At 37.7% G+C, this 19,357-nt stretch overlaps 2 protein-coding genes across 5 annotated transcripts in view; one reads left to right on the forward strand and one right to left on the reverse strand.

Moving 5' to 3' along the window:
- TMOD1 (tropomodulin 1) overlaps positions 1-5,567 on the forward strand; it is a 134,878-nt gene extending 129,311 nt beyond the window's left edge. The window contains 1 exon segment of the mRNA XM_078153047.1: positions 3,859-5,567. Within this exon segment, the coding sequence (XP_078009173.1) occupies positions 3,859-3,923 (65 nt within the window). The 3' untranslated portion in view covers positions 3,924-5,567.
- TSTD2 (thiosulfate sulfurtransferase like domain containing 2) overlaps positions 4,313-19,357 on the reverse strand; it is a 36,332-nt gene continuing 21,287 nt past the window's right edge. Inside the window, exons 5-11 of one of the 4 annotated variants that reach the window (XR_013486089.1) lie at positions 18,452-18,577; positions 15,720-15,825; positions 13,675-13,793; positions 12,933-13,091; positions 11,999-12,137; positions 11,249-11,427; positions 9,972-10,058 (exon numbers count right to left, since the gene is read on the reverse strand). Coding sequence is in view for 3 of the 4 variants with exons in the window: in XM_021004527.2 (XP_020860186.1) it covers positions 9,826-10,058; positions 11,999-12,137; positions 12,933-13,091; positions 13,675-13,793; positions 15,720-15,825; positions 18,452-18,577 (882 nt within the window). In the remaining variant the exon portion in view is untranslated. Of the gene's footprint in view, positions 11,428-11,998; positions 12,138-12,932; positions 13,092-13,674; positions 13,794-15,719; positions 15,826-18,451; positions 18,578-19,357 lie in introns of all 4 variants that reach the window. The other 3 variants (XM_021004527.2, XM_021004530.2, XM_021004529.2) reach the window with 3 other exon arrangements.

Here is a 19,357-nt window from a genome sequence, read left to right on the forward strand (position 1 = left end):
AATATACAGTCATTCTAAGCCATCAAAAAAAAAAACCCTTTTGAAAATGAAGGATGAACAACAGCTATAAATTTACAACACCCTTATAAGCAGCATATTAGAAGGTGTGCATATTTCAACATTTAAAGCTAGAAGAGGTGTTGTATTATTACCTAATGAAAATTGCTGACATATGATTACTTAGTTTGTAATACGGCTACTGTAGTGTTTGTCATTTGGCACTTATAAAACATCTTGAAACCATTAAGTCTTAGGTCGCATTAACTGGAGCAGTCTCCAGAATGAGCAAAGTCATACTTTTGTGTTGGTTCAACCACATCTGAAATGTGGTGCTCAGTATTAGGCATTACATATCAGGAAGGACATTGACAAACTGGGCTGTAATTCAGAGGAAGAAGACAGGCATGTTGAGAGGGCTTGATTGGTATATCAGAGAGGAAGAACTAGGAATGCTCAGGCTGGAACAGGGAATACTTAACTGGGGAGATGATAGTTGTCTTTAAGTAACTGAAAGGCTGACATGTGAAAGGGTGATTAGATTTTTATTCGTTGGCCTCAGAAAGCAAAACTTCAACCTGTATGTTGAAATTGCAGAGGCATATTTTAGTTGTAATTGGAAAAAGTTTTGTCCTAATAATCAGAGTTCTGTAAAAGTTGAATGATTTACTTTGGAAGGTAATTAGTTCCTCTTTACTGGGGGCCTTCAGATATAAATAAACTGGATGACCACTTGCCCAGGATGTTGCTGATGGGGTGATTTATCCTTCAGGTAGGGCTTGGACTAGATGACTTCGTAGGTCCTTTCCAGCTCTGAGGTCCTATGAGTCCATATAATTATCAGTTTGAAAGACTTTCTCACTGCCAATACTATTCATGTGGGATGTGTATTTCAAAAGATTTGTAAATGAGTGAATGTTGGTACTCCCTATTCAACCCTTCACATTTTGGAAGACAGTTTTAAAAGTTGTTGTGATTGTTTGATGAACCTCTCAGTACTTAGGCTAGGCCAATCACTGGGTGACAGTCCATTTCCAGGTTTTTCCACTTTCATAGGACCTCGACCAAGCTTATGTTTTATTGGTGTGGTCTTTGAGAGACCAGAGCTATCTGCATGCCACAAAAATCGGACAGGAAGCATCATGACAATCCTTATCTATTTTCTTGTTATTCATTCCAACCTTCACCTTAGAAACTCCCCAGGAATTTGTCTGTAATGTCCGTAGGGTGACACTTTGTGCTCTTGCTTTACCTCAGTTAAAGATTTGATCATGTGGCCTGGCTTAGAATTCCCTACTTCCCTCAACAGTGTAAAAAGTATACTGAAAATTTGTTCATGTGACATCCTTGGGAAGTATAGACCATTATAACAAAGTCCTTTGGATGAGGGCCAATATAAATTTTCTTTATACCAATGAGTAGGTCATTTTTTTTTTTGTGGATATGTAATCATAATGAGGGCAGATCCACTGAACTCCATAAATTACAATCATTCAGTTGCCACACTTGAGTCCTGATGTTGATAATAACCTTTATTAGGTGTCTGACATAACTCACCTCTATTTCTCTGAGCACCAGTATCTCATATCTATATAGCAAGATGCACGAAAAGGAGAGATTTCACTTGCACAGCTAGAGAAAAACAATTCATCTTATACTAGTTCTCCCAGCCATGATTTTTATGGGTCTCCTTGTTCCTCTTATGTCCTGTTGCAGAACAGCGGTGGCCAAAAGTTCTATATACTTATATTCGATTATAAATCCTTAGAGATAAACAGAAATGGAGTTTCTACCTTCTGTTATCCCTTTCTTTCAGGTGATTCTTTCAGGTGAATGTGATAGGTCTCGTCAGGAGACTAGTATCAGCCCATGATAACAGGAATGGATTAAATATTAAATGTTTCAGGGGCAGCTAGGTGATGCAGGGGATAGAGCACCGGCCCTGGAGTCAGGAGGACCTGAGTTCAAATCCAGACTCAGACATGTGACACCTTACTAGCTGTGTGACTCTGGGCAAGTCACTTAACCCCAATTGCCATACATATACACACACACAACTACACAAATATTACCTGTTTCAAAGACTTTAAATCAGCAATGAAGACCAAATGAGGGATAAGTAAAAATTCTGAACCACATCCTCTTGTATTCATAAAAGTGAAAAAAAAAAACAAATAAAAAGCAAAGCCAATACACTCTCATGTTTGGGAAGGTCAAGATTTTTTTAAAAAACCTACAAAAACTATTACTGGGGGCTATCACAGATTCCTTTACCTTGATACAACCTAGGATCAGTTTCTTTAAGTAGATAACTGCATATGAGGTTTTTAAACAATCTTGTCAGCAGGTTATTTTACACGTAGTAAAACCCTATAGCAGGCCTATGAATTGAAATGAGAACTTCTTGGCATGGTGGTGTGTACATGCATATTATATATGTATATATACATGCAGAACTTTTATGTCGTGCTCAGTTTATCACCTTGCACTATCGTCTTCATTGCCATCATCATCATCATCATCGACCCTTTTCATTAAGACAGTCTCAGCCAAATGTATCATGGCACTCCAGTACTTGCATGCCCTGTGGACAAGTTCTGCCTGGTTTTTGCCTTCGGTACTTAATAAGTTTTAAGCATTGAGCAGCAGCTGTCTCCTTCGGTTTTTGTTGCAGCTCGTAGGAATCGATCTGGTGGTCTCTGGCATAGCCTCTCAACTCTGGAACGGAAAGATGTCTAAGTATAGACAGATTTTTTTCCCCCCGTTTGGCAACAGCTTACAATCTATGCTACACAGGCGGTGCCTCCTGCTGCCACCTATCGGTTCTACACAGATCTGTTTATATTCCTTTTTTCTTGTGGCTTTATCTTTCCTGCTCCTCACTCATCTGCAGACACTTAGGTACTGAAATATACTTTATCTAATCAGGTCTGTTACAGCCAAAGCTTTTGATAGTCATTCCATGAGCTAATGTCTTGGTTCTGCACCCTTCTGGCTACTGTCTTCCTATTCATGGCATTTATCTTCTTTAAATAATATGAATAATGTTTGAGCTTATATTTGTCTTTGTAGAAACTGGAAAGTTACATAGTATGGAGGAATAAATGATGTTGCTTAATTGTTGTTCTAAAAACCATTTTATGTATACATACATATATACATTGTATTTATATGTCCAAATATGTATGCTATCTATATGTATACATATATGTATACACATATATGTACGTAAATATAATAAAAATAGCAAGATTTCAGAAATCTTAGGAATGTTTTGACCATAATAACATCCTGGTCTAGCATTAAATAGAAATCCCTTGATATTTACTATAATAAAGAGATATTGAAACTCAGATGATTAAATAGCTTCAATAGGTTAGGAAGAAGTAGTAAACTGGGCCATGTCACATATTGGCCATTCACACACACCTTAGGCTGTGTCATACACTGGCTGTTCACACACTGTAGGCCATGTCATACACTGGCTATTCACACACCACAGGCCATGTCATACATTGGCTGTTCACACACCACAGGCCATGTTATAGACAGGCTGTTCACAGGCATCTGTTTAGGAGTCACTTGTGACAAGATCTCCACTTCACAAGTGCTCCATCTGAGACAACTTTACAAAATCTGAGACATGCTTAGTCCACTAAGTGCCATTAAAAAAAAAAAGAAAAAGAAAAAAAAGAAAACCTTTGGCCCTTAATGTGAAAGAAAGTACTCTTCTTTTTGCTTGTCAGAGTTAAACACACTGAGGGTTAAAGTGATTAGCTGTTGCCTGTACCGCATGAATGTATGCATGCGTGCACAGTGACTACTGTGGCTTATCTGTGTCTAATTTCTGTTCCTTTCCAGTGAGGAAGAGGAGGCTGGCGGACTTGACCGGGCCCATTATTCCCAAGTGCCGAAGTGGCGTGTAGTTTGTGGAGCTGGAGACTATGCCTTTAAATAGGATATCTGCTGAGAGTTTGTGCTGTATGAGAGAACCTATAGAAAAAACAAAACAAAAACACCCGCACAGTGTATTTTTTGTGGTTCAGTTCTGTATTGCATCTTTATGCACTAAATGTTTTAAGTTAACTAGTGGTTGTAGTTGAAGATTTTACAAAATGTGGTTAATGTGAAGTTTTCTTTAGTCATAGAAATTCAAGATGGTTATTTTTTAAAAACCTGCTGATTTCATGGAAGAATACATAATAGTACCAAAGCAACTTAACCCCACAATAATGTTTATATTCTCTTCCTGGGTGGTGTTTGGGGTACATTTAGGTTGTGTTATGCATGAACAAACAACAAACTGTCCCACTGGTTTTAGAAGCATTATAAAATACTTTATTTTAAAACTTGATCTCAAATCTCTAGCAAATATAACAATTTAATAGTCATTGTTATGATTCTTTTTAATTTTAAGAATTTAATTTCAGAATTGCACTCAACATGTGGAAGAGCTCAAAAACATGGAGAGTTTCTAATTCCTCTAGAAAGGCAGGAGCGGTAAGGCCACAGATTCTTAACAGCAGTCACAGTTATTGAAAAACACAAAACAAAACAAAGAGGTTTTTTGAGTGTTTGGAAGTGATTTTTAAAATCTGTATTATAAAGTTCAGTCTCCAAATCTGCCTCTTTCTTTCTCAACCCCAATTCTTCTTTAATTTTTCTTTAATAAAAACAACTTTTATGCATTTACCAATTAACATTTAAGTTAGAAAAGATTTTCCCCCTTTATTAAATGTCAGTTTTATGATAGAGAAGAAAACCTGTAGACAAATAAATTCTTTACATTACGTAATGCTGAAGGCTAGATGGATGAACAAAAAGTGGAATGATATAACAGACAACCTAGGAATAAACATCCACAGATTTTATGGTGGGAAAGCTTATAGACAACCTACATCTAACCTTTCCTTTATCTAAACAAATGACCACTTGATCTGATTCCAGGTATAAAGTTAAATTTTGAAAGACAACACCATCCTTTAGGTCTAGATATGTAAAAAATGGAAAATAGGAAGAACCTGGCTAAACTATATAACAACATGTAGGCTAACTGGGAACATTTCTGAATGTCTGCTGGTTTTGTCACATTGTGCATCTCTAGGGATCAAGCAAAAATGGTTCTTAAACAAACCTCCTATCCCATCAATAGAAATAATGCAAAGCCCAGAAGACCTTGTGCCTTTTAATATGCCATAGTGCCAACTAAACTAATATTTTTATTGCCTTTGGAAAGACTTATAATTTGTGATTTAGTAACTCTTAAGATAAGAGCATGCCAAAAAAAGCTGAAGAGTTCAGAATGGCTTGCAGAATTCTGAGAAAAGGGAGGGGTTATTTTTGTTTCAGTGGCTTTTGAAGAAAAATACTTTATATATTTATATATATATTTGTATTTATTTATCTATAGTACAAGGTCATAACAGATGGAGCCAGAATATTATCATTATGGGAAGAATGTATATTGAGCCTCAAAAGATGGCCCAGAAAGAGCACCATTCTGCAGGGAATTGTTGAAACCACTCTTAATCACTGTAAGCTACAATGTAACATTAAATCAGTTGGTCTTATGATTGTTCTCTGTGTTGTGGAGGACTCTGTCCATGAAAAAAAATCTTGGCTTTTGTCTTTTGGAACAAAATCTAGGGAAAAGAACATACAGCTAATCTGATACTTCTCAACAAACTCCCTTAAAATGCAAGTTGTGTTTACATACTCTGCAAAGATACCCAATTTCTTGAGTTCTTGAACAGTTCATGCAAGATGCTACCAAAGAACTAACATTGTGCAAAGGCTGCAGTTAACGTTATCCTGTACCACCCAAAATCATCCATATCCTGACTCAGTTAGGGCTCTACCACATCTTTATAGCTCGCATAATAGCAAAGCAGGAAGAGACTCAGAGATCATTTAGTCCAATCTCCGCATTTTACATAAGAGAAGACCAAGGCCTAGGAAAGGGACACGGGTTGCTTAAGATTATGCAGCTAATAAATTGCAAAGCTGGAACCTGAATCCCAGTCTATGAGATCTCTATCCAGTGATCTTTCTACTATAATATATAGATTCTTTGAGACATCAATTGTAACATCAGAGTATTAGCTGCCACTCATGCACTTTCAAATTTCATGAAACGATGAGGTCTGTAGTACACTTGAAAGCTAAGCAACAGAAGAGACACATTTACTGTTTTTTACATCCTAAGATGTTAATGTGGCACCCATTATGACTTCCTAGGCGGAAGGGAATAGTTGAAAAGATCAGAGTTTGACTTATGTGCTATCCTTTCCACAGGAAGGGGGAGAGGTCACAGAAAGAACACTGGCTTAGGCTTAGGATGTGGAAGACCCAGGGTGATGCCACTAATTTACTGGGTAACCCTGCGCAAACATTTCACTCCTCTCCGTACCTCGGTTTCCTCGCCTATAAAATGAGGATAAAAATAAATGTCCTACTTATTCCAGGTTGGTTTTGAGGTTCAAAAGACACATGAGAATGCTCCAAAAAGTGCACATCACCAGAGAAATACAAATTATTACTATCAATATCAAGCATATATTTACTTGTTTTGTTGACAAGTCCAAGAAGTACCAGAGAAGAACCTTAAGATCTTGAACTTATTTATAAGGTTCTCCTACCTCTAATCAGACACAATGGTTGTTTTGATTAATATATAGGCACATCTCACTTTTAGAGTCTCATAATAGCATACAAAAATCATACATTTATAAAACAGATACACTTTGGAGTGATTTTAACCTTACAGAATGACTCTTTGCTTTACTAAATGATTCACTCCAGTTTGTTTATATAAGAAGCTCCCCTACTGCATTAAAATAGAATTCAATTTACACAAATTTGATTCACATACTTTCAGTCCAGCAGAGTTCTGGTTTTTTGGTGGCCTAGCTATTATCCCAATAGCTGCTTCTGCATTAGGCCTGTTCCTCCTGCCTGGAACTCCCTAGCCCACCCCCATGTCCAGAACCTTTCATGCTGGAAACTTTCCTGCCTGTGACATCCAAGGTGAAAAGCTAATAAGGTGAGACCCTGCCTGTATCTTTAAAACACCTTCCTCATATCTGTAACCCTGATGTATGAGGTGACAACAGCCGAGATGAATGGTGATATGTCATCACTAACTCCCCTTTGCTGCTATGGCTTGAAGATCATCACCTCTCAGGATTTAGTGACATCTCTAGCTATGTCCTCATCCTGTTTTGGAGGGGCCATCTGCTCCTATGGCTTAGGGGTGGCTGCTGCCCTAGTGTTGCTCCAGCTTCTAGTCTTCAGGGTCTCCATGGGGCCAAATAACAACCAACTACTTTCTGTTTGTTTGGTTTTTTTTTTTTGGCTAGGCAATGGGGTTAAGTGACTTGCCCAGGGTCACACAGCTAGTAAGTGTTATGTGTCTGAGGCTGGATTTGAACTCAGGTCCTCCTGAATCCAGGGCTGGTGCTCTATCCACTATGTCACCTAGCTGCCCCAACCAACTACTTTCTGCAAGAGAGCTGAGGCCTAATTCTACTGCAAGGCCTCATTTAAGGCCCCAAAGGGACTAGAAGAGGAACACAAAAATATGTAAAGCAAAGTATATTGATACTGAAAACTATAGTTATTAAAAAATAATTTTCTAAGTAATAAAGTCTTCCACATGATTATGGATTTATGACTCTCTGGAATTCTGGTCTAACAACTAGCACAAAAGGACTGCTACACATAAAGCAGAAAAACTGGATACTTTTAGTTAATTTTATAGGTTAGCAAGGGGAGAAAATGCTATCTTGGTTCTTCTCCTACAATTTGCTGAGTATTTTAAAAATTTTGAACTGGCCTTCTTTCTTTCTCTCTTATTTGTTTGTTTATTTATTTGGCAATTGGGGTTAAGTGACTTGCCTAGAGTCACACAGCTAGTAAGTGTCAAGTGTTTGGTCTGAGGCCGGATTTGAACTCAGGTCCTCCTGACTTCAGGGCTGGTGCTCTATCCACTGTGCCACCTAGCTGCCCCAGAACTGACCTTCTTCACTGAAGGCCATGTGCCACTACTTACTTCAAGCAGGGTGGCATTTCAATATTAAAATGACCAAATGATATTCCTAAGTATATTTCTTATTTCAGTCCTTGAAAAGCAGCCTTTGTATTCTGGCTGGAGGCAATGGGTTCCAAATGGTTAACTCCTTCTGTTACTTACTATCAATTCATTTAGTGAGTACCAACTATGTGCATGCCATGGTTTGAGATTCTAAGATAATACTGAACTTTATATTAATGCAAATTATTTAGTTTTATATGATTTAGGCTTACTGCAGCAGAACTAATAAAATGGAAATTAATCCCTCAAGGTGTTGCTTGGGCATGAAAAGACTTAGTCACATGGCAATTTTCCTGTTACAGTAGAATAGGGCACTTATTCCTTTTCTTACCTATAAATTTTCCAAAATTTACAGTAATGAATATGTCAGGAATTACTAATTGAAGACGATTTTGCAAGTGCATTTCAATAGCAATTAAAGTTAATATAACAGATATGTTCCTGAAAATACTATGAAATAATGTAAATCAAATCTTATATGCCCACTGCTGTACATTCATTACGAGTAGAATATTCTAAGAGTTGCTGAGGAGAAACACAGAGCCCAGGAAAGAGTTAAATATCAAACTCATAATGCTAGTGTCAGTGATTTGAACCCTGCCTTATTTTCCAGGTAGAAAACAGGCAAACCTCTTGAGCCCAAGGAACTGCCCTCAGGCTGTAGAGATTACACAGTACACTACAGTTTGAGGAAAGCTTTGTGTGGTCAGAGAACTACCTTCTCCCCCCCCCCATCTCATGCTACAGTAGTTCCATCATGGCTTTCTCTCTTGAGATGTTTCTACAAAGTAGAGGAAATATTTGGGAGCTTGCGGGAAAAGAAGAAATGACTAAGAAGAATGGAATTTGCAGGCCAGATCCCAAAGATTTCTTATTTCTAAAAAGCTAACAGCAGTGATGACAGTAACATCAGCAGAAGTATTTGTTTTACCTTCTCTCTTTTCTTTACTACCAAGCTATCAGGTTAGCAAGGATTCAATGTAAAAAGCCAAAGTTGATGTACTGACCGAACGTTCTCAAAGTGGTAGTTTGAGACCTCAAATCGCAAATGAAGGGAACAAAATCTTAAATCTTAGGCCCTGCCTATACATAATGACATACTTGTAGGACATTCTCACAGCTCTAGTTTGTGAAACCTAAAATGGCAACTGTAAGCATCTAAACATTTCTTAGACTTCTTTAAATAAATATTTGTTATTGTTCATTAAGTTCATAAGATTGAAATTACACATTGACTTTGCTATAATTTTAAGAGAGTAACAATACAGGCTTATATATTGTGTACTTTCAGCTCTATGGACAAAGCACATTCCTCTACTGCAGGATTGTCAAGGACACGCTCCTGATGTGCTTCACCTCAAAGTGGCCAAGTATTATCACTATGTTTCCCACACACCAATTTCAGCCCTTTCTGTCTCCGAACTGTCAAGTAAGACCTTAGCCTAATTATATCAGCATTGCTCCCTCATTCCCACCAGTCTTAAATCCAATCCAAAGATGATGTGATATAAGTGGCAAGTGGGACACAACTCTCTTGTTGTGTCTAATATAGCCTACTGTACATACACAAATGTCCCTTCATGACCTTCTCCTAGAGGTGGGTCTATAACCCTGACCCTCATAATTGACACTGTGAACCACATAAGGAAAATGTTGATGATATGCTTAACATAAGCAGTGGCATAACTGCATTAAAGTTGGTAGCTTGCCTATTTACACCATCCATTAAGTCCTGATTACTGTGAAAGTTCAATTGGTATACGGGGCCTTTTCAGTGTACAATCACATTCTTCTTTAAAACTCTTCTCAGTGGGACTTGAAATTAGCTTGGCTCCTTTACCCTGGCAAGTGAGACAACATGCTGTAAACCCTTTCTCTTGGCATTCTGAACAGGACAAGACAAGTTGACGGCAATGCAAGGTGGAACATAGTTTATACTGGTCCCACTGGGCTCCACAATAGGTACATTCTGGGGAGGGGAGAAAAGCAGGTGTTAAACATATGCAAAGCAGTACCCTTTTATTTCTCCCCAAAACTACACAAAATACAGCCTAATGAATGCACTGTTTGTGTCCACTGAATGCTGAAGTCTCTCATCCTTTAACAGAGATCTTCTGTTTCTGAGCTTTGTCCTTTTGCTTTCTGAATTCTATCCTTTTTCCAAAAAGTACCACAGAAAAGAAACAGGTCTTAGCTCACCTTCCTTTTATATCCAGATTTCTCAAATGGGTATGCTATGTGCTACTACTATTTTTTTAAATCACTGGATCAAAGAGCATAAGGGGTAAGAAGAATGCAAAGGTAGGAGGGGGCTAGGTTATGAAGGACTCAATGCCAGGCAGAGCATTTTGTATTTGCTTTTTTCATTTCCTCAGTGGTGTCACCTTTTCTCTTTTTGCCATTCCAGAATCACAGAATTTCAAATCATAGGGTCACTGATTTAGAGCCAGAAGGGGCCTCACAGGCCATTTAAGGCCAGCCCATACCTGAATGGCAATCAATCCCCTTGAGGACACAGCCAACAAATGGCCATCCAGCTTCTCTGAAGGTGAGCCCCCCACTGCTGCCTCCCACCCTACGCTAGTCTTCTTTTTACCTGTACATATAAGGACAATCCCTCATCTTTTCCAGGGCATGCTCTCTCCCTCTCTTGGACACATGGATATTCACTGATCACTGCCTTTAGGCTTATGACCTTCCCCTCAAATCTGCTGCTCTGTCTAAATTTCACTGTGAAAATCAATCTATTCTTTTTCAGTCCTTCAGGCTGGCCATCTTGGGCACCTTCTGCTCCTTACTACCCTGTCCAATTGTTCACTCACATTCTACCAACATTTCCTTTGCAACATGACTTAGATTCATCCCTTCTAATTTGCTTCCCTTATTTAGGGCCCATGCCCTAAATATCCATTCATATCCCATATAACTTGAAGGAGTCATATTAGACTCCTGTTCCAAGCTTCCTAACCTGAATGCCTTTAACATATCCCTTCCTAAGCAATGGTACAGAAAAAATAGGAACCACATTCCTTATTTGTATCATACCACCAGCTTCATCAGAAATTCACAGCGGCTCCTTTTGCCTCTTCAGTGAAATTCATAATTATCATATATTTTTAAAGCTTGCTTATTGACCACCCTTCTCTACCTCCCACTCACCTGAATTTCACTGCTGCCAAAACTATGACTTCTTGCATATGATGTATTCACACTTATCCCTGAGCCCTTGAACGTTTCATTTTAGTCAATTTGGAATGCCCTTCGATGCTGTCCCCCTTGAGTAAGATCCTAAAAGGGCAAGGGCTGTGCCCATTGTTTTCCACAGAATGAGGAGTCTGCTGCATACAGTAAACACTAAATTAATATTGGCTTCGTTCAATAAGAAAGCTTTATCTTTCACGGTTTAGGAATTTTTGTTAAATAAGATTGCTGGGAAATGGAGAAACTTCTGCCTTTGGACAATGACAAGTTTTCTTGAACCAAAAATTCATTTCTGTTAAAATGGACAGACTAGCCAAAAGGCTTTGTTTTCAGGTTGGATGATATGTCCTTTGAATTAAATGAAGATTAACATCAGAAATTCATCTCCTGAAAGGCAGTGTTTTAGAGCTGCTACAAGCTTTGGATAGTTTCCAGGATTGTGTTATCACAGAGCTTAATTGCAGGGCCTTAGAGATGATATAGTACAATTCTTTCATTTTACTGATGAGAAAACTAAAGCCTATAGAGGCTAAATTAGTGGTCCACGTTCTCCCACACAGAAGCAGAGGTCAGTAGAACCCAAGTCTCCTGACTCCCAGTCCAGGGGATTAGACCACACTGCTTCTATCCATCTTCTTCATGTTGGCTAGTGGAAAGAGAGTACATAACACCCTAACTTGGAACACCGTAGAGAAGTGAATGACCTACCTGAAACAATGTCATTGTTGTAAGAGAGAGCATAGCGTTCATCAAAAACAAATAATTTCCCTCTATAAAAACCATCAGGAAACTCTTCCAGGTACTTGTGGATGCCACCCTTCAGCTGGTATACTTCTTTGCATACTCCCTGTATTTCAAAAGTTAACATGATATTAGAAAATGTCAGTAAAAGTTTTGTTAGATAGTTTAACTATGAAGCCAAGATCCAGAGTGGCAAAGTCATTTGCTTATAGTCAAAGAGCTAGTTAGCAGCAAAGCCAGGACGAGAACCCAGTGCTTCTGAACCTCAGTCCCCTACTTCTTCCACTAGAGACACTTCTTTCCCATTATTCCTTCATGGCATACTTCTGTTAGCAAGACTTAAGCTGTCCTATTTACTAGTCAGTTTAAAGGAATATCTGACATTATGATGTTACTGAAAGTCATTTTCCTCTGGTATGGCTTTATGTGCACATTCTATACTTAGCACACTCATTCCCAGATTGAGGAAGGTAGTGTCTTAGAACCACAGAATGTTAGTCAGAAGGACCTCAAAGAATATTTAATCCAACCACTTGTTTTTATTGGCCTAGAGAAATTAAGCGTTCAGAACAAGGCCACATAATTTAATTAGTGCCAGAACTAGGACCAGGTACCTTGGCTTCTAGGTTAATATTCCTTACATTTCACTATATTCCCCCTCCTGCGATAGGGAAAAGGTTAACTTTTCCATCTTTTCTTTTAGATGTCACTGCTGAAGACTCGGCATTTCTTGCAATTTTTAGGAACCTTAGATTTTATCTCATATGAAAAACCCATAGCTCATACAGGAAACTCACACACACCCTTATGAGCTAATTACTCCTGTAGAGAAGACTGCATATTTTGCTCCTGAGGTCTTCTCTATCCCTACCTGCTGCACATTCTATGGAAGAGAGCTTACCTTAGCTTTAAGGTAGGCTGAACCCCTTTCACAACGAATGCCCCCAGTACAGTACATTAGCACACGCTTGTCCTTAAAAAGTTTCAGGTTTTTGTCCACATAACTGGGAAAATAACTGAATTTCCTGATGTCTGGTGCCAGGCACTTCTGGAAACGGCCCTAAAATATTAAATGACTGTCATGTGATTACAATACAATACACTGAAAGCAGTGAACAACAGGAGGTAGGGAAACAGGAGTTATCAGAAAAACATGGCTTCATTCCTTGAACAACCTCAGCCTTGGCAAAGAAGCATTTGTATTTGACAGTATATCTTTCTTAAAATTGCAGGCTTTGATTTACTACCTACTGCTTAGGAAAAACTCATTTCAAAGACTCTGAGTTGATAAATGAAGGTAGGTGAGTCCAAACATTCCCCCTTTTCTGAAAGACATAAAAGGAGAGAAGAACTGTGGAGTTTTCACAAAGAAAAATTTATGAGATCCTAAATCTGTCATAAATAACAAGAATATGCTTACAAGAGAAACAACTCTAATAGCAGTTAAGATGTTTCAAAGTCATATGCTTTACTGTCAGGATACTGACTTTGTTAGAAATCAGGTGCCAAGAAAAATAAATGGTAATTCTCTTATGTGGTTCACACAAGTGGGCTTCTTTGTTCTTTGACATCATTGAGTGTTATGGAAAGCATGAAATCATTTTATTGAACCTAAACAAGGATCTAACCCAAAATGAACTTACTATTTTACTTTCATAAAAGTTCCTGCAGTCCAGCAGAATAGTGTCATTTTGCTCTTGATTACCCTGATATAAATAATTTTCAACTTCTTTATGAAATTCACCAGGGGATAAATGGATTCCTAAAATCAAACCAAAAGTACTTTAAAGACATTTTAAAATATTCTTGGAGAGCCAGGACAAAACTATTTTAAGTGGTCCTCTCCACCCAAATCTCTTCTATTCACAAATCACAATTAAGTTGGTAAAATAGTTGTTTTTATAATGACAATTTCACAGTATTAGACTGCAAGATATCTATAACCTCTCTACTCTGGGTTTCTTTTTGTGAAATCCCTAAGGAGAATCTGGCCCACCAAATGAAAGGAAATTCAGTAGTTATTACTTTCAGAATTTTGCCACACATATTTGGCTTAACATGAAGGGATCTAAGACAGCATAGCATGAAATATATGTCCATCTGACCATAAACTTCCATTCTAACCATGTACCCTACCCACATAGGGTAGTCACGACATGATACTGCTATTACCAAGAGAGAGAGAAGGCAAGAAAAGGTACATGCTTGATGAAAACTTTTGTTTAACTTGGTTTAACTCTGAATGGTCCAATTCTAAGTCACAGGCGGAACAAGGGCATATTTGCACAAAATGAAAGTACTCTTAACTATGCTTATTCCTTATTAAGCAACATCAACATATCACAAAGGGAATCACTGAGCTCAGTGGAATATCTTAATGCATAGCAACAGAGTTGTCTGCTAACATGGAAAAATCTGGAAAGCCTTAAAGCTAAACTACGTAATCAGGGCTCCCATGAACACATTATAGTACCCTAATAAGATAACTTGGACTATGGGGTAAAAAAGTATTCTTTATCCCTTGGAAAATGTTCTGTCTCTTTATAGCTATGGCAACTAAAAATGGCAGCCAAAGTGTCAAAGATTATTCACTCTTGAACCCAAGGAATATTTACTCAGGTATCAAAGTTTCTTGCTATATATAGCATATCACATAGAATAAAATAAATGAAGTAGAGATCAGTGTAAACTCCAAAGCATTAACAAGTTAACTGTTTTTGCTAAGGGATCCCACCTAATGAGAGTAAGTTTCTTCTACTGTTCCACTGACCCTGAGTGCAAGACTGAGCTGACAGTGACTAGTCAAAATTCTTTAAAAGGAGCTAAATTACCTAAAATTGGCCCAGATTAAAACACAATGTATTAACTGTGATCTGCTTTATATAGTCTGAATCAAAAAATTTTAGTGTTGGAAAGGACTTTGAACCTTGGAGATCATCTAATCCAATATCCTCTTTGTACATGCGAGAAAATGGAGGCCCAGAGAGAGGAAATTATTTGCCCAAGACTCCTAAGGTAATAAGAAGTACAGCTGGAATAAGCACTCAGGTACCTTCACTCCAAATCCAGTGAACTTTCTACTAGGCCATACAGTCTCAGTCACACAATGATAAATATCTTCTTAGCATTGTTGGTGCATGTATTAGTAACACTGGGCTGATAACATGCTTGGATAATTACTTTCTTTTTCTTGACATTCATAGTTTAATTCCTATTTTCCTCTTTGTTTTGTTGGTGATATTTTGAATAGCTATACATTATTATAATATATATTGTGTTATAATACATATTACCATATAGATATTTCAGTTATCTATAATAATAACAGAAAAATATTGTATGTAACTGCAGTCTTGACTGAGTCTGTAAGACAGCACTGCTGTTCAGTGGACACGAATTATTCCACTCTAGAAAGCTAGTAACTTAATTTGTGAGAATGAAGTAACCAGGTGAAAAGGTTATGGGACACTTTTCAAATGCCAAAGCTTTAAAACACCAAGTAGTTCTGCTCAGGTTTCTAATGTGCTCATACTATGACCATTCCATATCTAAGACATAGAAATGCTTGCTTTATTCACAAATCACTATAGATCTTACTGACCTGAGTCTTACTTGCTATTTTGCTTCTCTATACAGTTTTGAAACCTAATAAAGAAATACATTTTAATTTTTCCTAAAACAAGCATACCGGGTTTTTTGTAGGAGATCACATTGGGATTGATTCCCATGGGCACGATTTCTTCATATACACCAACACGAAGTCCTGGAAAACAGTAAGCTCCTCCTTTGCTGGTCTAGCCAATGAAAAACAAAAAATACAAAGTCTTCCCTTCCTCAGAGCAAACCTCCCAGTCCTCCATTGCCACCTTCCCCATTCTAAGACAAGAACCAAATACAGGAATTTTAATGTACAGCACAATATGACACAAATTTAAGGTGGCTTGCATATTCTACAGTCATTTCAAACACATGGAAAACCTGACCTTTTCATGAACAGGTTTTCTAAACACAAAAATGACAGTCTGAAATAAAAACTAAAATAAACAAACTTGTGAATGGCCTGTAGCAACTAGATATGAAACACTAACGTATCAGTTTTCTTCTCTTCCTAGACTATCATTATAGTGAAACTTGTTACAATTATCACAGGCCTCCCTGCACTAAATACTTTCCTTAAATTGCCTCAAGACCTTGGAAAGTGTTAGAGAGAGATGTTCTGCTTCCAACGAATACTACTTAAATATGATAGGAGTGGGGTGTGCCACATACCAAAGAAGATGGACCATAAAAAAAAAAAGATACAGTTTTAGGGCTGGCATGGGCTAAAGAGGTCATCCAGGATGAGCTGAAACTGAAGCCCTGCCAGGTAAAGGGTTTGACCAGGTGTCCTCGACTCGAAGTCTGTGTCACCACTAGATACTACACCCCTCCTATATTAGCACATTATCTCAAAGTGATGATCATAAGATTTAGAGCTATCAGGAAGTTTAACTGAAACTGAATCAAAGGAAGGTTACCAATATCTAACAATAAGCAAATGTAAAGTTTAGAATCACAGAATACTACAGTTGGCAAGCACCTTTAAAAGAGAGAAAGAGAAAGAGAAAGACAGAGAGAGAGAGAGAGAGAGAGAGAGAGAGAGAGAGAGAGAGAGAGAGAGAGAGAGAGAGAGAGAAAATGTGTGTTTGTGGGGGTAGGGGGGTACAGATGAGGAAGGTGAATCCCAGAAAGGCAAAATGATTTGCCCAAGGCAAGAAAATCATACAATCTCAAGAGCTGAAAGGAGTCATAAGAAATCAATACTAGGCAGTAGCAGAACTGGACTAGAACTGGTCTCCATTAACCTTCCAGAGTCCTTTCTGTTATACACCCCCTGTCTTATCTGTTACTGAATGTTTATCAGATTTATGCTGACTTCTTAACATTTCCTTTTTCTTCAAATAATCTGCAGTGGGTGAAAATTAAAAAAAATGTAGTAATTTGTGCTCCAACCCAGGGCTTCTTAACCTTTTCCCACTTGCAACCCCTTTTTGTTTTGGTAGTGTTCTTTGGTGTTGTATGGCCTGAGGGCATATTCAGTGCAAAGTGCGCTTGCTTTGTGTTCAGAACCAAGGCTGCAGTGAAATTGCAAGCGCTACCAGAAACACCTGGGAATCATTATGCATTTGATTTTTAATTAATTTTTATTGTTGCACGTTCAGAAACCTTTTATTGTTGCCGAACTTTTCATGACCCTATGGAGTTGCAATCCAGTTTAAGAGGTGCTGCTCTAGACTACCCAAGGGAAGAAAAATTTGTCTGCTTTTCAAATGTATACCCTTGTGTTGAAGAAAGCAACAACACAAATCAAAAACAAAACAAACGAACAAAACCTTTGAAGAAAAATAGTAGCTGATTTCAACCATGGAAAGAAAAGATGGGAGATGGCCCTAAAATTATACATATAATAGATTATCCCCAAATCCCTCTTCTCAAAATGTTTCTGTCCCTAACATCTCCTCCATGGAAGGCTTCTGTTTCTGTTCATTAACATACTAAAATTTCATCCACCTCAACCTACTAAATAAAGTTAGTTTGTATTCTATTACAGAGGAAACTGATATTTGGATATTAAAGAATTTCAGAAGAAAAATGGAAAGGACAGAATCTGAGAGTACCAGGGGTAACAAAAGTACTCTATAAACCTGAAGAATAATAAAAACTAGTAAAAAAAAATGCATTTAATTGGAATGTTCTTGTAATAGAAGTATTATGTAATAAAAGAAAAAGTGCAATTAAAGCATGAAAACTTTTGAAAACTCTCACTAAAATACACTGGCCTATTTTTTCTGACTCAGTAACTGTAGTGCAGTGAACACAATTGTGTTTGGAGGATTGTACTGCCTTTTAGGGTCATCATTTTGACCCTGAGAAAATTCATTTTCTTTAACATTACAGATATAAAAGGTAGATTTTGATTGAATCTGTCTTCACCCCAGAAAATCTGTTAAAAAAAAACCCTTTGTTAGTCTGTCTCCTTATTTTGTCTATCTGCCTCTTTTTCTCCCCCTAAAAGTAAAATGACCAAAAGATTCTGATTATTTCAAAGTTCCTGAGAGGCACAGCATCACCTGGTGGTTATAGTGTCAGGAAGGGTTCACCTCCCAGCTCTCAAACATTCTGGCTGTATGACCCTGAAGAAGTCACTTAGGACTGTGGGCAATTCTCTAAGTCTATAAACTAGAGAGAAGGCACTGGCCTGTGTTGGTAGGAGGAGTTTCCTCACCAGATAGCTCCTTATTCTGGTGAAATCACAGGTCTAGTCCTTCATCATCTGGGTTCTTGTTAATGAAGGTTTTAATGTTACATATCAGTATGAAAATGACCACTTAAAGATGATAAGAAGACAGCGGAAGTGATTTTTATTCCCATTGCTCTTACCTTAAAATCTTCCTTACATAAGATATTCTTAAACAAAGGATGAGAAAGCATTGCTTCCATATAAAGATCAGTTGCTAATCTGCTCCCACCCACTGTTCCATTGATTCCTTCTGTAGCAATTCGAACCTAAAATATTAAAAAACGGCAAAGTTAAAAATCAGGGCTCACCAGAGTAAGAGGATATTGTTCGGTTAATTTTCTGCACCAGAACCACTAAACCATTAACTCCTTCAAAAGGGCTACCATATGTTATATTACGGGACATCTAACAGTGCTCTTTGGCTAAGGAAGAAATATTTATATTTCCACTGAAAATCCCAGGCAGACAAATATTTTACCTAGACTGAATGGATGTTTGGTTATAGAAGTGAATTCTGATCCTTCTTATGTGCAGTGTTTCTAGAAATTCAAGATGTGAAAATCCTATATACAAATGCATCTTGCGGATATAATTTCCTACTCAAACCTTTCCTCTCTCTAATGATTCTATGTTCACTGCATTCTTTTGGTTACTTTCTTTCTTTTCCCTGATTCAAGGCTAGAGTCTTGCTGAAATAATACCTTAGGGTCCATGTCTTCTTCAGCACCTTATAGCTGAGGCTGCCTTATAACAAGGTCTGTCAGGGACTCAGTTATTAAATTTTTTAGAAGGGTTCAGAAATTCAGTAATCAGATAACTGAATTCCATCTAACTGTAGCTATTCAAGCCTAATCTAAATTATTATTGCTATTGTTGATACTAATAGTATTCATGAGAATTTGAAATCAGTTTTGCAGGTAGGAATTTTCAAATGTACTACGAATTTAAAAAACATTTCATTCCATTCTGGAACTTAAGGGGTAGCGTTCCCTGACATTTTAAAGTGATTATATACACAAACCAGTTTGGCAAAATGAAGATCAAGA

Source organism: Phascolarctos cinereus, unplaced genomic scaffold, assembly GCF_003287225.1.
Source record: "Phascolarctos cinereus isolate Bilbo 61053 unplaced genomic scaffold, phaCin_HiC Scaffold_4;HRSCAF=312, whole genome shotgun sequence".
In the NCBI taxonomy this organism is placed as follows: Eukaryota; Metazoa; Chordata; class Mammalia; order Diprotodontia; family Phascolarctidae; genus Phascolarctos; species Phascolarctos cinereus.